We start from the raw sequence: 21,164 nt of genomic DNA, 5'->3' as shown, positions 1-21,164 counted from the left end.
GCCCGGTGGCTAGTTGTTATGAAATTTTAGTAGCCCAAACCCATTTTCTACTAGCCGTGGGCTGGTGGACTAACGCTAAGGTCGAGCACTGTTCCCCGGGCTTGGGACATTAGTATAAGCTAAAGGTGATTTTGAGGCAGCATTACTGCATTTTATTATATGGCTTTGGCTTGTGGCCGATATAACGCGCGCTCTGATTGGCTAAGAGCGAGATCTGAGCGGTCATTATGCAGCCGTAATGCCCACGGGCCGATTACGGATTATGCAAATTAGGAAGAACCCGGCTCTGAAAATTCAAGCGCATTGAAACGATGAAAGCCGATTAAAAACAGTAAGAGAAAGTAAGTAGCTAAAAGTTTAGAAATTTTTCCTTAATAAAATTTGTATAGAAGTCGTTTGTGACTCACCAGCCGGTAACCTTGGCGGACACTAGTGAAAAACAATCAAAGTTTGCCGAGTTTTAAGTAAAGCTAAAATCGCTAAGTGAAACACACCATTGGCAGATCTGTCATGCATCCTGAGCAGAACACAACAAAGAAACTTATAAGATATCATCTCAGTCACAACAATTACAGAAATATTAAACTCCGTCACAGTTCTCATCAAATATATTCCCTTGCTTTACACAAGCAAGGGTAAATCAGCTTCCAGGATCATCAGATGTAAACAATCAAGCGGTTTCTGTCGGTAGCGGTGTTTCTAATAACTGCAGGAAGTTTTAGACGTTCACAAGGCATGAAAAGGTCATCCATAAATCCCAGAATGAAGAAAGTGAAGATATTTTGTCGAAAGCGAATGCGGAGATCGAGTCATTCTAAGCAATGCATTCTGAAGCATTAGTATTTTGTTTCACCGAAAGACCGTTGGTTTGGACTATTTTGAAGCACTTTCTGTCTTTTCCATGTGCGTTGACATTTCGCAACAAAAGTCGGAAAAACTCCCCCATCAACTTGTGGCACCACTATACTAAAACACCTTTTTGAGGCTGTGACAATCACTTTTCCCGTAAAGAAATGTGTATTTTTACGGAATACGTAATACAGTGGTGAAGTTCACTGACTGTGTAGTTTTGCCCTGGGTTTGAGACGATGAATGAATCGGTAAACGCGCGCATCGCCGGATGTAAACTGACGACTTCCGCTCGAATCCTTTTTTTCTTTTCGTTAATTCATGGGCCATATAATAAACAACTTAATAACCTCGACCGTTCGGTCGTTACGGGAAAATCTCAAACCTCGGCCTACCGTATTGACCTCGCTATCGCTCGGTCAATACGGCAAGGCCTCAGTTTGAGATTTTCCCTTAACGACCTCACTCTCGGTTATTAAGTAGTTAATATTGGCCACTTCTTTGGAGAAAATATATTCTTGTATATTGGGCGGAGTCGTGACAGTTTGTTTTTGATAATTTAAAATATAAAACCCTAGTATGCAAAAAGAATTGCAATGATGTGTTCTTTTTGCTGGCTAGTTACTTGAATTATCCTTTCAGAAACTAAAGAAATTCATTCAGTACATCTAAGTGAAGTTTTCTCAAGTATTGGACAAAGAAAGCCCAAGAATTGAGACACATTTTTCTTTATTCAATAATGTCAGCAGCAGCATCACTCCAGTTCCAAAAATATTTCTTATCAATTAGTTATTTTGCAACTGGAATCAGTAAGGCATCAACAGAGACACAATCCATTGGCCTACATGATGTACATTTATTCAATACTGAGCTGGCAATGCATTCATTATAGGGCGATTTTCAAATATGGCTGTTTTCGGCTGTTTTGTGAACGGAGAGAGACTTTGTTGCCATGTTTTGGCCCATATTTCTCGTGATAAAAGCAAAACAGGACCATAGTAGCTGTTGTTTTACGTTTAATTTATTGTGTGAATGATTTTTGACCGATTTCGTGAGAAGATTGGTCATCGGACAGATAACTTGGGAATGAAAACTCCATGTTTAGGCACCCACCCAGACTCCTTGAACAAAACATTAGTCGCCCGCACTCGTAACTTAGGCGCCTCAGGAGACTGGGCACCTGTTAGGCAGCAGCCTTGTGATCTGTTTTGTTTTGTTTTTCAATGCTAGATTGAGGACAAATCAAAAACTGCGGACAAATCAAAGTATGATGGATCTATAGGTATGCGTAAATGTGTTTTCTAGCATAATAATAAAAATCAAATTCAATGTTTGCTGTCTCCTTAACCTAATGAAGTCAAAGTACATGTAGAGAAAGAATTGAACTTTCATTCGTTTTATGCTGTCACAATTCTTTTTCTTTTTCTCCCAAACTGTCAGCATTGATTTAAAAGTCCCACAATAGAATAGACATTTTTTAATGCTTTTTATACTGGTCACCGATTAATACCAGTCAATCTATATCTTGATCGACTGACCGGTCTTTACCAGGATAAATAAAGTTATTATTATTATTATTATTATTATTATTATTATTATTATTATTATTATTATTACATGACCAGTAAACTAATTAAACTCACGCCAGTTCCATTCTCTCTATTTCAATAGAGATTCAAACATGTAATGAGAGATTTTATGTACGGGCAGACACAGAAGAAGGTACTCAAGAATGGATGAGAACACTACGCAAAGCTGCTGTAAGTACCACAAAGTAAAGCTGCCACATGTTTGCGCAAGCATAATGCCAAGTTGATCTCACAAAGTCTCCAATACCTGGATAGGTTACACTATACCTGACGAAGGCTTTGACTATAACCATAGGCAGTGGATGCAGAGCAGCCGATGGTCAGCCTTCTGTAAATAACAAAAATAATTATAACAAATAAACTGGTCTCTAGTTGATATGGATCATGCGTACTAAAGTCATCCGTGGTCGACTGTTGGTCGATACCCTCGATCGACCCTCAATTGATCCTTAATCATCACTTGATCAATACTCAATCAACATTCCATTGATACATCAGTTGGCACTGGATTGACATTTTGGTCAACAGTCATTCGAGAGGCAACTAAGTTTTGATTGATGCATATGAGTCGGTCAACGCTCAGTGGACTGTTGGCCGACTGTTGGTCAAGTGTCAATAGAGATGTTGATCAAGTGTCGATTTGGTGTCAACTGAGTATCAAGCGGGATGTTGATCAAGTGTTGATGAAGATGTTGATCGAGTGTTGATTGCGGGTCAATCGAGGGTATCGATCAACACTTGACTGCAGATGCCTTTAGGGCGTGATCCTAGTAGGCATTTCATGTTAAATTTTAAAGAGTGACAATTTCTCTAGAGTTGATTTCGTGTTCAACTTTAACTGGATTTAGTTTTACTTTTTAGAGTCATTGAAGACCTTACAACGTTTGTTATTTCTCAGGTGAATCCTTCTAAGAGAACGGAAGACTCTATGGTTGGGAAAGATAAATTGGCAAATCATAGTACAGAGGCTGAAAAACCAGAACGTGTTTGCTTTGAAACAAAAATTATTGGAGGAACAGTAGTCAGGACACCTGTCAGAAAGGTGAGAAATGTTAACATTAAGTATATAGATATTTAGCCAAACCTAAATGTGGAGCTTCTGACTAAATTAACCTGGCTTGAGCTTGCGATCCATTCAAAAACCAGTACCTGGGCTGCGGTCAACTTCAATGAGCTCTAAACCTGAGTGAGCTCTAAACCTTTTTTTTTTTTTTTTTTTGATTTTTGAGCTCTAAACCTTAGCCCCTGGTAAAGTCAAGGGATACTGGTCAGCGGGTGCCTTGTTTTGACAGGTGTCAACTGATCATAACATGGATGTCCAATATCAAAGATGTACTATGTAAACCAAGGCTACATGTCTTGGTCGAACTATTAGCTATAGTATGGCCGTCATGTTTTATAGGTCATCATCGTTGTCATGGGGCACATGCACCCGTGATCCATGCCACTAACCATGTTGACCATGAGAAAAGAATTGCATGGTTTTCTACTTCTATACATTCATGTGGTTCTGTTCCTATAGTTATGGTGCTCCGCTTGGCACCCCTTCAGCTGCTACCGCTGCATTCCTTTACTGTTTTATTGAAGCCCAGCTGAGACCCATTACTTACATGTACAGACCAATTAAAGTAGAAGAGTTAGAACAAAGTAATATTACAGTGAGCATATTTGAAGTAAAGTTGTTCATTGTTCAAGGAAGAATTATGTTTTATCACCAGGTTCAGATTTGTTTCATCCACAAGTTTTAAATCAGTTTTGTCCCTTACTTCAGCTGAGTACTGCTATTTAATAAAATAAATTCAAAGCTGAGTCTGTGTCATTAATTCTCTGATGTAGATGGCAGACTCAGACAGTGATGGTGGAAGTTATTCCAGTGATTCACTCATACGATCAGGTTCTGCTGGTACCACCAGTACTATTAAACCAATTAAGGAAGGATACTTGACGAAAAAGGGAGCAGTGGTGAGTAGAATAGGTTAACTTACAATAGGTTTATTTTTTGGTACATGATTTTGTTTTTTACAAAATTAAGTAATAGCTAATACAAGCCTGAAAATAACAGCTGGTCATCAGACATACGTCCAGTAAATCTCAGGTTTTCTCTGCAAAAGCTTGGCCTGGTTGGACACTGTGACTATGCATGTCTGATATGTACAGTGAAAAAAAAATTATCAGGAGTTTGTAGCCCAAATTGTTGTCTCATGTTTCATTTGTACAGTTGGTTACATCTACACCAGCAAAACCTGAGACTAAGACATGTTTCCAAAGCTAATTCATGGTAAGAAGGATAAGACGCAACTTTTGGCAAAGTTTTAAAAAACTGTATACATAGGTTTCAGAGGCACCTTGAATTTTCAAATTTTTTTCCAAAAAAAATAAAAATTATTTGGCTATAATGAAACCACCCGGGTTTGATTTTCCTCAAAAAACAAAGTAAACAATATTTTACATAGTTACAATGGACCGTTTTTGATATATTAAAATTCAGCTTGGCAGTGAGGCTTAGAGGACACAAACAAAGGAAATTTAATGACCTTGTTTATTCATTTCTTTTGTTTGTGTCCTCTAGGCCTCACTATCAAGCTGAATTTTAATAGCGGAGCTCTGGCGGCCCGAAGGGCCGCCAAGCGGAGCCCCATACCAATATAGGAAAGAAAAAGAAGCCCGTAAATGGATTTTCTCGTGGTTATCATGGCTAGCGGTATTGCTCGTGGGCGCGTACGCACGATGGCGACGACGACGACGGAGTCGCGCAACATGGCGGCCATACTTCAAATAATAGGTTGAGAGGGACATGCAGACTTAGTTTACCGTGTCCTTCTTTGATATTAGCCACACATGTTATGACCAACTGACATCTGTCAAAACAAGGTATCCGCTGACCAGCATCACGTGACCATATTGCGGCTCAAGTTTAGAGCTCATCGAGGTCATTTGTTTTATGGAGGTTTAGCGCTGATCAAGTGCTGTTTTTCGATTGGATCGCGGGCTCGTGTCAGGCTAACTTGTTGAAAACGGGGCCGGGTTGTTTGGAAGCTGGTTAACGCTAACCCAGGACTAGAAGTTAAAACCCCCCCAAATTTTTTTCGCTAAAACAAATCTACTTATTTGAAACACTTTTCTGTGGCCCGACGAAATCTCAAAAATAGCTCCAAAACACAGCCATTTTGTTTCGCGACCGAGATTGAGGAGAATGGGTCCAGCGGCTGTTGTGACGTCTACCCAGGAAGGTTGGATATCTTACATCCTCTTATTTCAGGGTCCGAAATTGCGCTTTCCTGGTCGCCAATGCAACTAAAAATTTTGCACTGGTGACCAGAATTTCACAACTGGTCGCCAGCGGGCGATTAACTATTTCATGCCACGATAATTACACAAACAATAACTTTGATTTCAGCCTAATCGATTAAAATAAAATTCAAAGCCGCCCGCCAATTGGTCACTTCCCTTTTACCTTTCCGCTGCTTTTAAAGTATATAACCGATTTTCCTGTTATTATAAATCTACCACAACGTTTTACAGCTACGATCAGTGCGAAGCTTCGCCGCCATGTTTTTTCAGCGGTTTCCCATAATATATGTATTGCGGACGCAAGAGGCCCCATGCGTTCTTTCGCCATGAATTTATTCGGGCGATGTGGTATCCAAAGATGTTCTGAAATCTTTCCGTAATTTATTACAAAGTGGAGACGGAACATCGGCGAAGAAATTAGATGAAGATTTAGATATTCTCTGGGCGTCAAAAGGTGGAAATGTAGGATCATGTGTATTTTGTGCATCCTTCGTCCGATATATCGGTCGACATATCAATCGACACTCGACCGAGGTATCGGCCGATATATCGACCGACACTCGACCGATATGTCAGTCGACATATCCATCGACACTCGGCCGATATATCGACCGAGATATGTCGGTCGACATATCGGTCAATATATCGGTCGAGTGTCGGTCTATATATCGCCCAACACTCGACCGATATGTCGGTCGATATGTCGACCGAGAGTGGTTGTCTGATTGTCGGCCGACATGTCGATCGATAGGCTACCGACATTCCACCGATACTTCACCGATACTGGTGACTGTAGCCTGCGTCGCAGACGTAATTTAACCTAGGTTAGTAACGTCTGCTCAGCAGCGCAGATATCCCTGTTCTACCCCCCGCTTCTCAGAGGCTTCTTTGTATAAACCTGGCGTAGTCAGAATCGAACAAAACCGAACCAAAAATCAATCGACCTCAATCTAACCCGATCGGTCGGATTGCTTTTCGATTGCGAACCGCAGACGTACATGTATTTCTGGTAGTCGCTTCTCCCTCTCGGGTTTTTCTCGGCGGCTGGAATTGGAAACTAGAGCCAGAAAAACCCGATGCTCTCGCAGGCTAAAAAAAATTACCAATACGTTATTTTCTTCTTGCCCAATAATCTTACGGATAAATGCACACAGAGGCTATTTTCCGTGTCTTAGCCGGAGGTTAGGGTTTTTTGGTAAAAAAGAAAAAAAGAAAAAATAAGGAATTGCCCCACCAGACCCACTCACATAACTTATCATCGTTATAATCTTATCGATAAGTAGCACAAAAAGGTAACGTCACGGCTTGACACGATTGACATACGGCCGTTATAACGGGAAGGGAATTACTATTAATTACTATTAAAAATGAGATAAAAATAAGATATATACAAGAGAGTACCACCACCGGGAAAAAAAATATATAACATACCAAAAAGGGACAATTATCACATCTTCTTGAATATACCCAACCAAGAAGTACAAGTTAGAGTACATGTGGAAAACAAGCGTAGCCTTAGTAGAATGATTTAACAACAAGTACGACAGGGCAAGGCTGAAACCCAGCCCCGTTCCATACCAGAAAAATCATAGGGACTACGCCAGTGAAGGCCAGATACCACGACAGCTATGGCGGTGTGAAAAAGCTGCTTAAACGTGAATTCGCGTTTTTTGATTTGTTTTACCTTGATTGTTTTGTCAAATGCTTGCGTAACTCTCTTAAATTTTAAGTCGTTCAATAACCCCTCTTCCATGCAAGGAAATGTAAAGATCAAAAAACAGCAAAAGCATTAGTGCAATGCATGGTCAAATTCAAGACTTGCTTGTCTTTCATCAGTTCTATTCCAGCGCCTTGTTATCCTTCATCGTCCTTATCCTTTTTCCTGTAAACTGTATTTTGTGTATTTGGCAGTATTTCACTTGAATTTCTTGCTTGACAGTGGCTGAATGATCCGAACATAAAGCCTTCAGAAATTTTTAAGGTTGATCAAAAAAGGATGAAATGCGCATAACTTATACATCTGACACTGGCAGTCGAAGCTTTTGACTTATATTATACGACAGTCGACCGATATACCACCGAATGTCAACCGATATTCCACCGACAGTCAATGGTCAAAGTATCGGCCGCGTGTCGGCCGCTATATCGATCGACGCTCGACCGATGTTTCGGTCGACCTATCGACCGACACTCGGCCGATATCTCGGCCGATATATCGGTCGAGGATATGTCGACCGACATATCTCGGTCGATATGTCGGCCGAGTGTCGGTCGATATGTCGACTGACATATCGGTCGAGTGTCGGTCGATATATCGGCCGATACCTCGGTCGAGTGTCGGTCGATATGTCGACCGATATATCGGTCGAGGGGTGCACAAAATACACATGATCCGAAATGTAAATCTGTCAAAGTGGTCAAAAGATGATTTCAGCACTGTTTTGATTCCTGATTCCATCGATTGCAAATATTTTGCGGGCAAGCCCGTGGCGACCAAAAATTTTGGTTTGTGTTTCGCTGAGAAGGAAATATTTTACTGACACTTTTTGGCGACCACATTTTGCCATATGGCGACTGAAAAAAAATTCAGTCGCCAGTTGGCGTCTGCCAAAAAAAGTTAATTTCAGACCCTGCATTTCCTTCAGGATGCTGCAATACACATTCGAAAAGTGCACAGAAACGCCTTCCAGAGGTGCTATCGGCTGTTGCAGCAATAACCCAGATTTAAAGAAAGATATTCTATACAATTTACTGACAATGATCGGCTAATGGTACAATAAAGACGTAAACGATGGTTGATTTTGTCAAACCGAAACAAGTGAACTGAGTCTGAGAACCATTGAAGAACTCTCACTGGAATTTTTTCCGCAGACTTTCACACGCTATTTTCGTAGATTTTCTACTTAAAGTTAACCAGCAATTTATAGAAATACTATCGACAACCTATATCTTCCAATCCCGCAGTATTTATAACATAGCCGGCAAAGTTGTGCGATCGATCATGATCAAGGTGAGCGTTACGACCAATACTGATATGTAAATAGGTCGCAACTGTACGCCGCCAACCAACACTTATTTCTCTTTCGATTTAGATAAAAGTCGAAGATTAATCCTTTAGAATTACATGATAACCAAATTGTTAGACTCACAGAGTTTTTCGAAGGTTTGGAAATCAGCATTGCCACAAAGATTCTGTGCAATAGTTTCGAAAATATGACCGCGTAACAATATCTGCGGACCGCTTAGGGAACACATCCTCTTCGCTTTTCCGACAAATTTCACTGCAAACTTTGAGAAAAATTTGCATTGATTATTAGGAGTTATGACTTAAAACGTGTGACAATGTGAAATTGGTAATCGTATGAAATCTTTCCTTCCCTCTTGCTTCCTGCAGCTTCAAAACTACAGGTCCAAACAGTACGATTTCAATCGATCGAAGCCAGTGTTTTGGAGGTCATCATGTCTCGAAAACTGCAACACTTACGTCGCTCTCATAAACATGAAGCATTCAACAGAAAGTAAAACACAAAGTGGATTTAATACAACAATCTTACCTTGACAAAATACATTCTCGCTAAGGACAAATCTAAACCGGCTATAAACACGCAGGGGAATCTTGTGTTTGGGTGATGAAATTATCATCCAAAGCAGTCCTTGAGTTTTTTTTTTTCCTGCTTTTCGTTTGCCTGCTCCTCCACTTCGTATCTAGCTTTCCATTCCTAATATACAAGCAGCTCATCTGCGAAGAAGTCTTCCACTTTGTCGCTTGAAATATTGTAAATTGCTCTCAAAGCTCCAAGCAGTGAGTTCACAGTTGTCAAACGTGCTCGATCGAAGTTTATTTTTGAGTCTTCCGAATCGAAACTTAACTCTGACTCCAGTGACGAAAAAGAAATGATGCTGAAACAAAACCTGGACGTTTTAGTTCCAAAATACATCGGAACGATTAATTTTGATGTCCATTTTCTCGAGCAGAGGCGCCATTGTGTTTGGTTCCTGGGTAGATGTCATCAACAACCGCTGCACCCTAAAACGCGGTCCTGCAACACTTCAAGCGCAACTTTGAAAGGGCATAGGAAATCGAGGATTCAACCAAATTCAAAATGTCTTTCGCCCAAATGCTTCAAATAACAAGTGGATTCGTTTAAGCGAAAAAATTTTTTGGGGCTAGGTGCACTTTAACAGTTTTCACTGTTTTTGTTTTGTGTTAAAACTCAAAACAGAACGCCAATATACAGAAAACCTCACCACAAAGTTACAAAACTCAAATCAAAATTCTACCTTATCCTGGGTTAGCTTAAGGGCCCATTAACCGATTTATGCGCGCGCTCACGCGCGTTGCTAAGGAGGTGAAATTTCTTCCGGTTACTCACGTCAGCCTGAGCGCGGAAAATAAAAACAACTCAATAACTTCCAAATTCGCTTACATTTTAGATGTTTTTCTTTGTGTTTCACAAAATACAAAGTAAAAAAAGTACAAGCAGAGACAAAATAAGAAAAAGACAGAAAAACAAGAGCAATAGAAAGAGAAAAACTAACTCCGTGTGGCTTTGTTTGATCTTACCGAAGTACGCTGGTAGTGTAAATTGCGCGCGCGATGATAGGGTAACTTCCAATATATATCGGGAGCACTTCCGGTTTCTTTAAATGCTAAAGGAAGCGCGGTTTTTCATTAAATCCAGGCTTTTCGACGGATTTCGATCAAAGCCAACGTTGGAAAGATAGCTATGCATTCCTTTTTCAAAATCATGCTTTTTTCAGAAAATTACGAATTTTTTAATATTTTGAAATTCTCTCAAAATCTGACCTTTTATAAATGAAACAAAATCTATGCATAGCGTAATGAGGATTTAAATAGACGATATTACACGGTGGCTCGAAGATATGAATTTTATGTTCTCGTGGCAAGAACAATATCTCACTCGTTCGCTTCGCTCACTCGTGAGATATTGTTCTTGCCACGAGAACATAAAATTCATATCTTCGAGCCAACGTGTAATGTTCTTTTTATTATATGGAGACTAAATATTGAAACCAATTCAACAAAAGCAAAAGGCGGGAATCGTGACGTCATTGAACGATACGACACTCACAAAGGTGACATACGGAAAATACCCCACTCGGGTCCCGGATGAAGTGGCGTATGGAATCTACGAGTGGTTTAGTTCCCAGTAAAACACTCTTCTCTATATAATAAATTAAAATATTAAATCAATGAAAAAAATCCCGGTAAAGTAATTTGCTTGGGAGCCTTTGCGATTTTTCAGTATTAGTCACAGGACCATGGGCGTGGCCTGATGACGTCATCACTAGTGTTACTAATCATGAAAAAGTTAAAACACATGAAATGACTCTGAACTAACTAAAAATGATGAGGTTATATGAGTATAAATTTTCCTTAGCAACGGCTTGAAAGATCGGTTAATGGGCCCTTAATCGGGCTCTGAACAACTTGGCCCAGGAGCTACGCTTTTAGGCTGGCCTAAATCTATATATTATGTCATTGAATATCTGAACATTTCTCGGAATAACTCACGAAAACCAGGCCGTTGGGAAAGTTCCTTAAAAAAATGGAAGATTGTCGTGGTTAATGTTCCTGTTTTACAAGTTATTCTGCTGCAGAGAACACGAAGTAGTTGCTAATTTGTCTGCAATGCGGTATGGAAGAACCCAATAACAACTATATTTTTCTTGTTGATCGTGCGGGTTACACATTTGAGAGAAATATCTGGGTGCTTGGTCTTTCCACGAAGTCTACACCAACTCAAGTCCTACGAGGAGAGTTATTGGAAACTATTCCTGGAGCTGAACAACCTTTAGATGTAACTAGAATAGCCCTTGTTGGAACTGATCGTAAATCATTGCGTCTTGAATGTCCTACGGTGGACTTATCTCGGCTTTCGGATGAAGAAGCGAACTTGCTTTTGGCGATTTTTTCTTCAGAAGAGAGATATGAAATGTTTATTGATGGGAAACGTCTGGATTTTGGGCGACTACTCTCACCAGAACATCAGGTGTTTGTGTCGGTGAAAGGATATAAACAGGATTTACCTGGTGTCGTACGGTGCGAGGGTGAATTACCGTCCTGTTCTGGTACTATGTTTGGAGTTGAACTGACCGTAGGTATCAATTCACCCATAAAGGGTTTCATGTATTTTTCAGCAATTCTTCTTTGATGAATCAATGCTACAAGTATTTTACAGTTGTTGCCATAATAATGATACAAAGTGAATTCCCAATCATGGCCATTTTTGTGAAGGAAAATGTTACCATAGCAAGTCCAGTGGCTTCAGTTAATATTGAATTGTTTTGACACAACTTTTTGCAAAGTTGGAAAAATAATTAACTATGGGAGGAGGTTCAGAGCCAATGTGGCTCTAAAACGGGCAATGCTAAAACATGGAATCTGGAATCCGGAATCTGGAATTATTGAAATTGAGAATGACGACAGAAAAAACATTAACTTCAGCAATGTCCAGTAAATAAATATGGGAAAAAAGAAATGTTACTGTTACTGTTACTGTTGTCAATTCTCTTTGTTTTCAGCTTCAACCACAAACTGAAAACATATTAACTAGTTTTGAACAAACCTCTAGCTATACATGTGGCCTGGTTGTGCAAAAGGTGGATAGCGCAATTTACTAGATGAATCATTGTCCGGTCAGGGTTAGTGATGTTTCGGATGGATAGAGTTAGCCATCCATTTTTATGTCATCATTCTCCACTTAAATACAGTAGAACCCCGGTAACTCAAACTTGGATAACTCAAACTCTCCTGCTAACTTGAACTAAGTCCCATTTCCCTCGGATTTACCCCATTTTTCAGTAATTTTAACTCGGTTAACTCGAGCTCGGATAATTTGAATTCTCTGCTAACTTGAACTAAATTATTTTGTTTCCCTTGATCAAATTTACCCTGATAACTTGAATTCTGGTTCATGTAACTCACTATGGATGTCATCCCATTAGCTTTTCTTGTCGTGTTATCGGTAAAAACACTGAAAACTAACACTTCTGCAATTTGATTTTAATTAGTGCAACCGATCATTGACATATTTGACAGTCATTTCCTGATCTTATGAGTCATACCGGATGCGGTGCTTTTAGCTGTCACTGAGTACTGTATTATATCATGGGAAAGGTGCATAGTTGTGTTACAGTTTGTGATGGGATAAGTTTTATTTGCACTGTACCGTATACTGAAGTGCTGAAAAATGGGTAAACTATCACTTATCAAGATGGCAAGCTGGATATTCAATTGATCCCGATAACTTGAACCTCCGCTAACTCGAACTTTTGTTTCCATCCAGAGTTTGAGCTACCAGGGTTCTACTGTATTCCGGATTCCGGATTCCGGATTCCGGATTTCATATTTTAGGGTTGCCCCTCGAAAACTACCCTTACAATTGTTTTTAAACTTGAGTTGAATCTTGACAGGAGCCATAATCGGGAACGGAGACCGTAAGTCTCGGGTTTCGCGCGCACCTATGATATGGGACAATTTTTCTATTTTTAGAACAAATTGCGCCATCCTGATGTCATATATCCGCGCGGATTCACGCACGTGTCGTGGGCTCTCGCGTGGATGTTGTCACTTTGTGTGATCAAATGGTGAGAGTTGAGAGATTCTTTTGCGTATTTTTCACAGCGATGGCAGGGAATAAGGCAGGGAATACGAACCAGGGCGCTTATATGTAGTTTTATGCTCTGAGCTAACGGAAAAGGTGGGTTTTTCAGGGTCGAAAACAAGACTTCAATCTCGCGCTGGGAATGAATACTAAGATATGCTCACGCTAGTTGTAAGCTTACGCGTATGTTTTTGCGTTTGTTCTGACTTAAGAATATAGCAAGAAAACTCTACACTCTGGTATCGAGTTAATTTGTGAGTTTCTCAGACAATGGTTCATCATAACCAAAACCTGTTTTGACGGTTTCTTATTGTTTCTGCTTGTTTGGTGAGTTTGCAAAAGTTTTTGAAAGGAAAGTCTGACGCGTACAATTAGCTCATTTGCGTAGTGCAGCTCGTGCACTTTCAAGTCCGAGTCGGTGTTTTCAATTGTCAACAAATCTTGACAAAGATTTCTTTCGTTATCTTTTGTGCTGAGATGCTGTAACAAATTTCACGAACGCAAAAAGGCTACTAACATCATGTGTGTTTCTTCAACATAAGCATAGTGAAGTTTTACGCTGCGAAAATGAAAATAGACAAGGAGTTTTGATAGCTCGATCAACAAACTCGAAATCGTTATTCCAAGTTGATTAAAGAAAGCGTCATCGTAACTTTGCTGATTATTTCTGCTTTATTCACATATTTTCAGCTTAGCTTTTAATATGTTCTCAAACATTTATCAATCTTAAACATATTTAAAAACTATAGAGCTATTGTTTGAGTTCGATGTACGCTTTCACACGAAAGTGCGGCGGAAGTACAATTTGTCATGTTTACTGACTGTACTGAAAACACGCATCGGCGGGCGCTCTCATTCATTGACAACAGAGAATTTACTGGATTTTTACACGAATAAAACTGAGCAGTATCTACGGACGTAAAGTTATTGGGCCTTGGATGAAACATCAAGCGTTGCTTAAAATTCAAGCGAAACTCAAACTAGCAATTATTTTGTTTTACTTTTCGGTCGCGATAGACTGACAAATTCCTCGCAAGTGTGTGGCAAGAGGAGCTAGGAAACTATGAAGCCCTGAGGCTCTGCTATATCTAAACATATCCAGCTAGTTTTTTGCTGTCTAATGGAAAAGCTGTTAATCTTCAACATATGTGAAATTTAAAGTGGAGTAATGTACAGGTCATGTAAAAGAAGCATCCGTCGGAACACAACTTGGTCAGCGATATATATAAGCTTACAGCGGAACATACCTAAATTCGACACTGTCTTACTTCACTCAAACTGGAGCAGCTTACGACGAAAATACTTAAGAGTCCCTGTCCATAAAAATGAAAAATAACTCGGCAAGGGTCAAAAATTCGATTTCGCTCATATTTTCATGGTAGATAGGCTAGGGCATGACAAAAACTACTGGATAGTTTTTTTGGCAAAATATCCTTTTATTTCAAAGAAATATGCAAATTACCAAATTCCGTTAAAATCGTCATTTAACGCACCATTTTATTACACAAGTTTGAGAGCCTCGCATGCAAAACCACATCATTCTTCCGTCTTTAAAACACTCAAATATTTTTGTGCAATGTTTAAATGTGTACTGGGTTGATTTTAGAGAATGTTGCGTTGTCTTTTTGGGTGCAAAATAATTAAATTTCGAAGACATGTATTTCATTCACTTAAAAGTACTTCGTGAATATAATTAATTTTCACTATGTGCGAAACCTTCAAATGGATCAAGCTTCTGGTGGTTGAATCGCAGAAGGATGGTCTACAGATTCCTGTAAAAATTTCTTTGGGCAAATGATTGTGAGCGACGCGAGAGCTTTTCAAAGTACGTCAAAAATGCAAATATTTGAGCATCCGTCGTCAAATTTCAATTTACGGGTTAGACGTATATTTTAGCATGCGCCACATGATTTGACCTATGTTAAATTGAAATAGACACAGAGCTGATAATTTCGAAATGTTCTAACCTCATTTGCTGTAAAAGGCAGGTGCAAAACCGATTTGACCTGTTTCTCTCACCATTCGTCGCACATAAAGCAGAAGTTTGCTTTTGTTTACATAACGTCCGATGTACATCGCCAACTGTCAACTTATTTAACGGTCGAATACCATGAATCTGTGACCCTCTTTCGACACATATGATCACCACTGCAACTAAGTCTAAAACGGCTGAGTTATTTGTAGATAGTTGCTTGCTTTGCACTACACCAAAATATTACGTTTGATCATCATGGTTTGATGGCTTGAATCTTTGCTGGCAGCGGTTCCTTGTTCGTCACGCAATGTTGTCATCCCATTTTAGGGGGTAGGGCTAGGACAATTTCTATCCTAATACGTAAGACTCCGTAAGGCTTGGAATCACTGGGAGCACACAATCGTGTTGAGTAGGAAGAGATTGAATTAAGAAATGAAAAGAATGAATAGTTTACCATTGCCCCTGTTGTTATCTTTTACTCGACCACCGCTACCTACATGCCCTGCGTAATACTGTAACGCTAAACTCATGCCTAGGTCTTTTCGCGCTATGCAATTATTTTTGGTTTACCTGTAATACAGTGGGCTACCCCGGGGAAATGGGTGGTGACCGCTTAATGGAGCTAGCCGCTTAAACAGAGGTTGGTGTACCTTGAATATTTAATTTTTCACTGTCGGGCTATAAATTACTTGGTGAACATTCAAGACAATCATGATAGACGTGTGTTTGAATTATCACTCGTCATGCACCTTCAATTTCAGACTCTTATCTGCCATCGCCCTTTCCAAAACAAAGTTCTTAAATTTTGGGTGGCCGCTTAATAGGGGTAAAGACAATAATGAAACCCTTATCGGAATGACCAAATGGTGGCCGCGGAGGTAACCGGTCAATAGGTGTTTTATTTATTATATTTTACTGAAGATAATTTTGGACTGTATTGACAACAACATACCAATGCCTCGCCACTAAGCAAACAAAGTACGCCAAATAAAATGGCATGGCCAGGGCTATTTACTCACCTAATTAGTAGTTAAATTTAGTCTGTTTTTCTCACGAATTAGACACGTTGTGATTTCCTATTTTCATTTCAGCTAGTTCTTGCTTCATTGATCTATAATTTACTTATGGCGATTTTCTTAAAATTCTAGTGAGTACAGGCACTAGCTTTATCAGCTGTTGTCTGAAACGTCAGAACGTACAAGAGACGTGATGTGGACCGACGCCACGTACACTATAGAACGCGATTATATAAATATACACATATTATTATATATATGAACAAACAGATGAACAATGATTAAATTGTTTCAGTTATCCCGAGAGTACTCTATACAAAATAGATCAAAATGTGCAGCATATGCCGTGACAGCATTGCGTGACGAACAAATAACGGCTGTAAGATTGTGCTGCGCCGACACGCTTATCAGCAATGGTCAGCAATCGATCAAATGCAATATTTTGACGAAGCGTAAAGTAAGCAACTATCTACAAATGACTCAGCCGCTTTAGACTTAGATGCAGTGATGTTCATAAGCGCAGAAAGATGGTCACAGATTCATAGTATTCGACCAATAATAGGTTGACGGTAGGCGATGTACATCGGACGTTAACCTTGTGTAAACAAAAGCGAACTTCTGCTTTATGTGCGACGAATGATGAGAGATCAACTAGAAACACGTCAAATCGGCTTTGGACCTGCCTTTTACAACAAATAAGGTTAGAACATTTCGAAATAATCAGCTCTGTGTCTATTTCAACTTATTATAGGTCAAGTCGTGTGGCACATGCTAAAATATACGTCTAACCCGTAAATTGAAATTTGACGACGGATGGTCAAATATTTGCATTTTTGACGTACTTTGAAAAGCTCTCGCGTCGCTAACAATCATTTGCCCAAAGAAATTTTTACAGGAATCTGTAGACCATCCTTCTGCGATTCAACCACCAGAAGCTTGATCCATTTGAAGGTTTCGCACATAGTGAAAATTAATTATATTCACGAAGTACTTTTAAGTGAATGAAATACATGTCTTCGAAATTTAATTATTTTGCACCCAAAAAGACAACGCAACATTCCCTAAAATCAACCCAGTACACATTTAAACATTGCACAAAAATATTTGAGTGTTTTAAAGACGGAAGAATGATGTGGTTTTGCATGCGAGGCTCTCAAACTTGTGTAATAAAATGGTGCGTTAAATGACGATTTTAACGGAATTTGGTAATTTGCATATTTCTTTGAAATAAAAGGATATTTTGCCAAAAAAACTATCCAGTAGTTTTTGTCATGCCCTAGCCTATCTACCATAAGAATATTAGCGAAATCGAATTTTCGACCCTTGCCGCGAAATTAAGAATTTGTCTGATTTTTACAGGCAGGCACTCTTAAGCAAAATTCCAACAGACGTAAAACGCGTTGAGTTGTGAGCCAAAAACATGAAACATTTCGGGAATTTCGGACGCCATTTCCTCCGCGCGACATCCGCAAAAATCCTCGCAGCATGTACGCGCGTGTGCCGCAGACGATGGCGCAATTGGTTCTAAAAATAGAATTATTGTCCCATATCATGGGGACAACCCTAATACTAGAAATGGCGCGCGCTTACGGTCTCCGTCCCCGATTATGGCTCCTGATCTTGATTAATTACGCGCAATGCCAACTGAGATCATGAGGCCTCATCAAAGTGTTGGTCAAGTTTCTTTCTTTTTTTTCTTCTTCGTAGTCTCGTATGCATGGTCTTTGTGTTTGTTTGGCATGGAAGAATGTGAAGTTGAAATCATGTCGGGGAGAAAGTAACCATAAATTTGCATCAAAAGCTCCCATTGCCTCAAGATTTTACCAAGAGCATGCTCGATAGTTGTCCTAACCGTCACTTTCCTACAACCCTGACTGAGTGGGAATTTGAGCTTGCAAATCTCACAGATGTTTTTCATAGAGAGACCCACTGGGCTATCCAGTTGCAAACCAAAAAATGAATCGGGTTATGGTAAAGCACCCCCCGGATATAGTACTGCCCTCTAGTTTTCCTTCTTTGAGTTCGTTTCATCATGTTGTTTTAAAGCTTTATTAGCAGTAACTGAAAACCTATTTCGATCAACATGTGTAGCTATAGCTTGTTAAGAAACTTTTTTTCCAGTTGCAGACCCCTCAGATATAAGCACCTCCATTTATAAGCCCATCTTAACCCATTGACTCCTGTGTCGGCTGTAACTGGCGTGGCAATCATTGGCCTTTGTTCCACTTCTGACGTGATCACCTTTGATCAAAATTGCTATCATCTATACTCAAGTTCTGCAGCAGGAAAAGTACCTCCAATGGTAGCCAGATCAGAGTGATTGGCTCAATGGAGTCTAAGATATGCACAAAAATGCTCAGGAATTTGAGTGAAAAATATGCTGCAAAATTTCCTGCAACGACACTTAGCTACTCCATGATAAAAATTGCCCGTCTCGATGATGCTTTCTCAGAAATTTTTAAACTGGAAACAAGCCCAGTAGAAGGTCAATCACTGCCGCAAAAAGGTAAGAAAGGGAGAAAAATTAAAGGTGAAAAAAAAAAATTAAAATACGAAAAGCCTTAACACGTAGGTCACTTTCCCATCTCAAAATTTTGATTTCTGCACATGCCTGAACAAAAATGTCATAAAACACAGTGCTAGTGGAAAGAAAGGCATGCTGTTATGTTGCAAATGCCTTTTTGAGAAGATTGGAGCTAATTTGTCTCACATCCAGGCAGAAAATCTCCATTAAATGCATTTTGGGCAAAAAGCTCCAGGAGTCAATGGGTTAAAGCCCTTATGAAGTTGCATAAGTGTTATAAACCGCAGGAAAACAATTGTTAAAAGCAACTTTGATGTGTGAATTTTGTTCAATTGTGAACAGAACTTCTTGTTTGCCATGTTCATAATTAAGGTCACAGAATTTGTTTTTGAGTGAAAAGCACTAAAACCTTAAAATTAAGAGTGTTTTAAAAGATCATACTGTTGCCATCATGGTAATTTGTGCCATCAGGAAAATGATCATAATTTGCTCACCAATATTTGACCATTTATTCTCTGCTGTTGTGCTAGCATAAACGGAAAAAATGGTACTATTTACCTGTTAACATAGAACTGTTGAAAAATGCTGGAAACTGTTGTTGTGGTCAGCCCCTTAACCTCATGCAGGACTCAAGAAAACCCCTGTCTTGTTTGTCTGGAACAAGTTGGTTTTACTGTTGGGCAAGTAACTTTCTCTGCTTACTTGCCCGATGGGCAAGAGCCCAGGTAAGCCATCCACCCAATAAATTTTTGAAAACAATTTTGGAACAACAAGTAGATTTTAGACACATGTGAAATCAAGAGTTTCAGATGAAGCTTGACGAAAATTACAAATTATAGGGTCGTGTTTTTAAAGATTGGTTGGGTGTTGTGTTTTCACATCAAAATGGCTTTTCTTGGATTTCTTGGCAGTTTTAAATGCACCAGTGTCTCTGAACCAAGTTCTCTTTCAATCCACAAATTTAAGTCCTACAAAATTATAAAAAAGGCAGTGACTTGTCAGTATAATACAGTATAAAGTGAACAAAGATACAATATGCCATAGAGTAATGGCCTCCCAATAACCTATATGGGTTGATAGATAATGATTGAATATTCCAGCCAGTTAAATGGGAATGAGCAGCAGTTAAAATGGATTTTGAGACAGAAACGAACTCACCAGATCCAGTTAGAGATCCTATGCCACATTGTCGGAAGGAACCTTTTAGGCAATATGGTGGCCATTTTGAATCCTATTCTTTCAAATAGCTATTATGGGACGGTCAGGGGGCAAATCAGTATATATTTGCCGCCTAAGCATCCCAGAATAGCTATTTGAAACTGTTACAACAGAATTAAAAATGGCTGCCGTATTACTGAAAACATCCATTGTGCAGTTCCAGAAAAATATTCATACTCCTGCCACAGAAGGGATTGGAATTTCCTGGGGGTGGAAGTGGGGTTTTGGTCCTAAAAGACCAAACCTTTCAAAGAAATGTATGCAGCTTATTGCAATTTCCAGAGGGATGGGGTTCTTAAAAAAATTCCTTCCATGGTAGAGGTATGGATATTTTCTGGAACTACACGTTGTGAATTTATTAACATGTAAATACTTTTTTCATCACTGTGTGGCAAATCAAACAAATGTAAACAGTGTCAGCTTACATGTAATTGAGTCAAGTGAAAACTTTTGCAGCAAAATTCCAGTGGCATTAACAAATTTCTACTCTCGTAAGTATATTTTTTTTTCATTCATTTTGTTTATTTGCCTTTTCACTTAATATACAGTATTTATAAATATTTTAATGTGAGGCGAGGTGACCTCTAGAAACCATCAGGCTTTTAGTTGAGGCCACCTCGTACCTAACAACACGGTTACATAAATAGTGCAACAGTGTGCAGCTTTGCCAGTTCAGTAATTATTTAACTAAAAACTCTAGCAGTGTTTTCTTAAAATTGTGAAAACGTGACAAAGAAGTGATTGTAACAGAAAGGGAATTCCAGATCTTTGGTAAAGAATTGTGAATTCTCTTAGATTAGTCCGGCAATGATGCACGTAATAATTATTGGCTGTTCTGGTGCTATAGCCATGAATTTGACTGTTTATCTAAAACAAGTTGAAAAACAATGGAGGCAACAGGTTGTTATGGTAATAGTACATAAATTTAGCTATTTGAAACGTGTTGATTTGATAAATGTCTAAAATTCCTAATTTGGAGAATAAAGGAACAGAATGTGCTCTATAATCTAACAAAGATAATTTAACAAAGATAGTCAAAGTTTTGATTGATGTATATGAAATGCAGGTCATTTT

The 21,164-nt window shown here is 39.2% G+C and overlaps 1 protein-coding gene across 1 annotated transcript in view; it reads left to right on the top strand.

Moving 5' to 3' along the window:
• The window catches only part of LOC110046285 (uncharacterized), a 72,681-nt gene that overhangs the window by 7,084 nt on the left and 44,433 nt on the right, over positions 1-21,164 (top strand). Inside the window, exons 3-6 of the mRNA XM_089298661.1 lie at positions 2,080-2,131; positions 2,521-2,609; positions 3,337-3,480; positions 4,275-4,400. Coding sequence (XP_089154787.1) covers positions 2,080-2,131; positions 2,521-2,609; positions 3,337-3,480; positions 4,275-4,400 — 411 coding nt within the window. The remainder of the gene's footprint in view (positions 1-2,079; positions 2,132-2,520; positions 2,610-3,336; positions 3,481-4,274; positions 4,401-21,164) is intronic.

Source organism: Orbicella faveolata, unplaced genomic scaffold (genome assembly GCF_042242905.1).
Source record: "Orbicella faveolata isolate gen_17 unplaced genomic scaffold, um_ofav_v1 contig_3, whole genome shotgun sequence".
In the NCBI taxonomy this organism is placed as follows: Eukaryota; Metazoa; Cnidaria; class Anthozoa; order Scleractinia; family Merulinidae; genus Orbicella; species Orbicella faveolata.
Note: the sequence above shows the minus strand (reverse complement) of the source record. Positions and strands in the feature narration are given on the sequence as shown.